This window comes from Etheostoma spectabile, chromosome 24, assembly GCF_008692095.1.
Source record: "Etheostoma spectabile isolate EspeVRDwgs_2016 chromosome 24, UIUC_Espe_1.0, whole genome shotgun sequence".
Classification (NCBI taxonomy): domain Eukaryota; kingdom Metazoa; phylum Chordata; class Actinopteri; order Perciformes; family Percidae; genus Etheostoma; species Etheostoma spectabile.
This window is the reverse complement of record NC_045756.1, coordinates 14,927,167-14,930,302: the sequence shown is the minus strand read 5'-3', so window position 1 is coordinate 14,930,302 and position 3,136 is coordinate 14,927,167. Positions and strand designations below refer to the sequence as shown.

At 39.7% G+C, this 3,136-nt stretch overlaps 1 protein-coding gene across 1 annotated transcript in view; it reads right to left on the bottom strand.

Moving 5' to 3' along the window:
• The window catches only part of dgkza (diacylglycerol kinase, zeta a), a 154,233-nt gene that overhangs the window by 13,885 nt on the left and 137,212 nt on the right, over window positions 1-3,136 (bottom strand). The window contains exon 31 of the mRNA XM_032505889.1: window positions 1,018-1,058. Coding sequence (XP_032361780.1) covers window positions 1,018-1,058 — 41 coding nt within the window. The remainder of the gene's footprint in view (window positions 1-1,017; window positions 1,059-3,136) is intronic.

Sequence of the window (3,136 nt, the reverse complement as noted above, 5' to 3'; positions counted from 1 at the left end):
TTTATATAGACCTTAGTGGTCCCCTAAACCCACATCTGAAGTCTCTTTCCCAAAATTCAGCCTTGGTGAAGAATTCTCTGGGCGGGCAAAGCAGAGAAAGTGGAGGTATCCTCTCCTCTTATGACCTCATAAGGGGCAAGATTCCAGATTGGCCCATCTGAGCTTACATTTTCTCAAAGGCAGAGCAGGATACCCAGGGCTCTGTTTACACCTATCCCCATTTCTAGCCACTAGGCAGGCTGGGGGAACGCATCTTAATGTTAAAAAACTCATAAAGTGACATTTTCATGCCATGGGACCTTTAAACTGGAAAACAAGACATAATTTGTAGCAACATTTTGACTGAATATTAAAAAATATGTTCACTAAATGCCTCATTGGTTGACTCTCCCTCTGGGCACACAGAACAAGAATAAAAACACACCATCTGACTTATAACCTTATAAAATTGAAATGGCAAATGTGTTAACAAACAAATGCTTATTTACACATTATTATGCAGTCACAGAGCAACATTTGCACATATTCAGAGTTGTTCTCCACTATGCTCACTAACTAGCCTGGCTGTCTAGTCTGCTGTCTGGTGTTGAGCAGGTAGTGTAGTTGGTAATAAGTGTCTGTTATAATATAAAATATCCTTTCACATTACACATTTTAATTAAATCCATTGTTAAGGCTATAGTGCGTAGTATAGTCATGTCTGTGTGAAGTAATGACACAGTTGCTAGTAGCCAAGGAGGACATAGAGGATTAAAAAAACATGATGGAGGTAATTATCTTCAAGGAAGACGCCATACAGAGAGCTGTGTGTGGAGCAAAAAAAACATGGATCCAAATATACCCATATGTTAAGTAAGAGCAGACTCCATGCTTGCACTTTAACTAACACCATGTTTAATGACCACTCTGTAAAGTTATAGACTATCATTATGCAATTTGTGTAATTAATGGTAATAACTGACATTCCCTGAATATTGAAACATTGATGATGGGTTGGAAAATGAAACTGTAACTCACCTTCTTCCTGTCCTTGTTCTTCACACACTCGATCAACATTTCTAGCAGATGAGAGAAAGACAGAGACTGTTAGACAAAGGTAGTAAAGTTGTTTCAGAGTCGATGCAAACTCCTGTGAGCAAGTGAATGAAGATGCGCTTTAAGAAAATGCAAACAGCCTCACAAGTTATTTTTCCATCCACACGTTTTTATCCGAATTAAGTGATATCGAATAAATATGGCGTATGGAAACAGTAAAATTCATTGGTATTTCATGAATATCGACTCAAAGGAAATACGTTCGATCTCATCTGATTTTCTCTTGTTTAATGTACAGCTTATGCAATAAACGCTGATGGAAACATTATTTGCAGAGAAAATAATGAATTGCAATTAAGTTTTACGTCCTTTTATGATTGTAACCCAACACAAAACAAAGAAGAAGAAGTTTTAGTTCATTTCCGCCCAGCATTTCCTCTCTGTCCGCACACATAGCGGGTGTCAGCAAAAACAGATGGAAGTGGACGTACGAGGAGAAAAGACTTTCTGAATTGAAAAGGAAATGGCCGACAAAGGTTAGGACATGCCGTTGGACGTCCTCTGGAGTAAATGGAAGGCGCTCAAACAGAAGAAGAGTCTTGAAGCGGTGCCAGAGGGACAATGAAAGCCAAGTTGCATCTGCATCATCATAGCGATTCTTATTGTAGCTTATTATTAAATCTTATTATAGCTTAAAATGTCCCTATCAGCTGGCACATAAGCACTATTACAACTTTGCAATATTGATCATCTGTTGGCAGACGGCCCCATTTTGTCTAGAAAAACTTTGCTGAATGTTGTGCGGTTTTTATTGGCTTTAAAGCCGTTGGATGGAAACACACTTTCAACAGCTTTATTCTCATGAGTTTCAGATCATTCGATTGACAAATGGATGGAAACTTAGCTACAGTCTTGCGTTAAGATGTCCAGATGCTAGGATAAAGCCCCCCCCCCCAATTCTGCTATCTCCGCTATCTATTTTGACAGGCCCCCATTGCTGCATGTGGGGTCTAGCCCCACCCAGGAGGGTTGTGATTGGTTTAAAGAAAAACAAACAAGCCTTATTGTTTTTTCCCACTACCTCAGCATATAGAAGCAGTGTAGCTAGATCATACTCCAGCTTACACAGTGCTGTAGAGGAAGGTATGTAGACTAGAACAATGACAATAGAATAAAAAAGGTTTGGTGAAGGTGTCTAAATGATGGCTATTTCAGTTTTAATTCCATCCTCAATTCTTCGAGGGGTCCACACTAGACAATACAAGACATTCAAACATCACATTATGGACACGCTACAATATCAACAAACAAGACAAAGTAAGATCTCTTACATTCATACTGTACAGAAGAGGATTAGTGCCATTGTGAAAAATGTATTTTAGTTTGAAAAGTTTGAAAATCTTTGCCCTTTTATACAGCAGAAGTCAATGTGGTTCGTCCAGTAATGAAAACGTGGAACACATACACATTACAGGGCATTACGTTTTGTAGCTATGTACAGTATATGTATGAAAGGTTCATGGGAACAGCCTGCAATGTCAGATGCTCAGATCAACAGCTCCAGAAGTCGTCAAGTGAGGTGCTATAAAGAATGACAAAGTCTGTGGATGGAGGGCTGGGATGGATGGATGGATGGATAGTAGGATGGATGGATGCACTTTCTACTACAAATGAGTTTCACCCAGTACGCCGCGGTTTGGGTCCCATGTGATACCAAATCTTAGTAATTATTATTATTTGCGTTGACTGCGTTAGTTGCATAAAATGCCCCCACCACCACTCTTGGGGTACAGGGACAATTACACATCTGTCTATAAATTACAGGAACATCTGTCTGTTATCCGCATATCTCTGGAACCGTTGATCCGATGGATTTCAAACTTGACCGGTGTCTTGTTACGGGCACAAGTAACTGCAGTGCCAAATGTGATGTTTGGATTAGAAATGCAAAATATATTGTTAAATGTATATACAGGTACCTACGTTCTCCATCTCTGCTGATTGGGAATGATTGAGATTTCTCTTGGCACAGCTACCAAAAGACTTTCAGACAAGATGCCTACGTCATATCTACGTCGTCAAGCTCAGTTGGAGGCTGCGC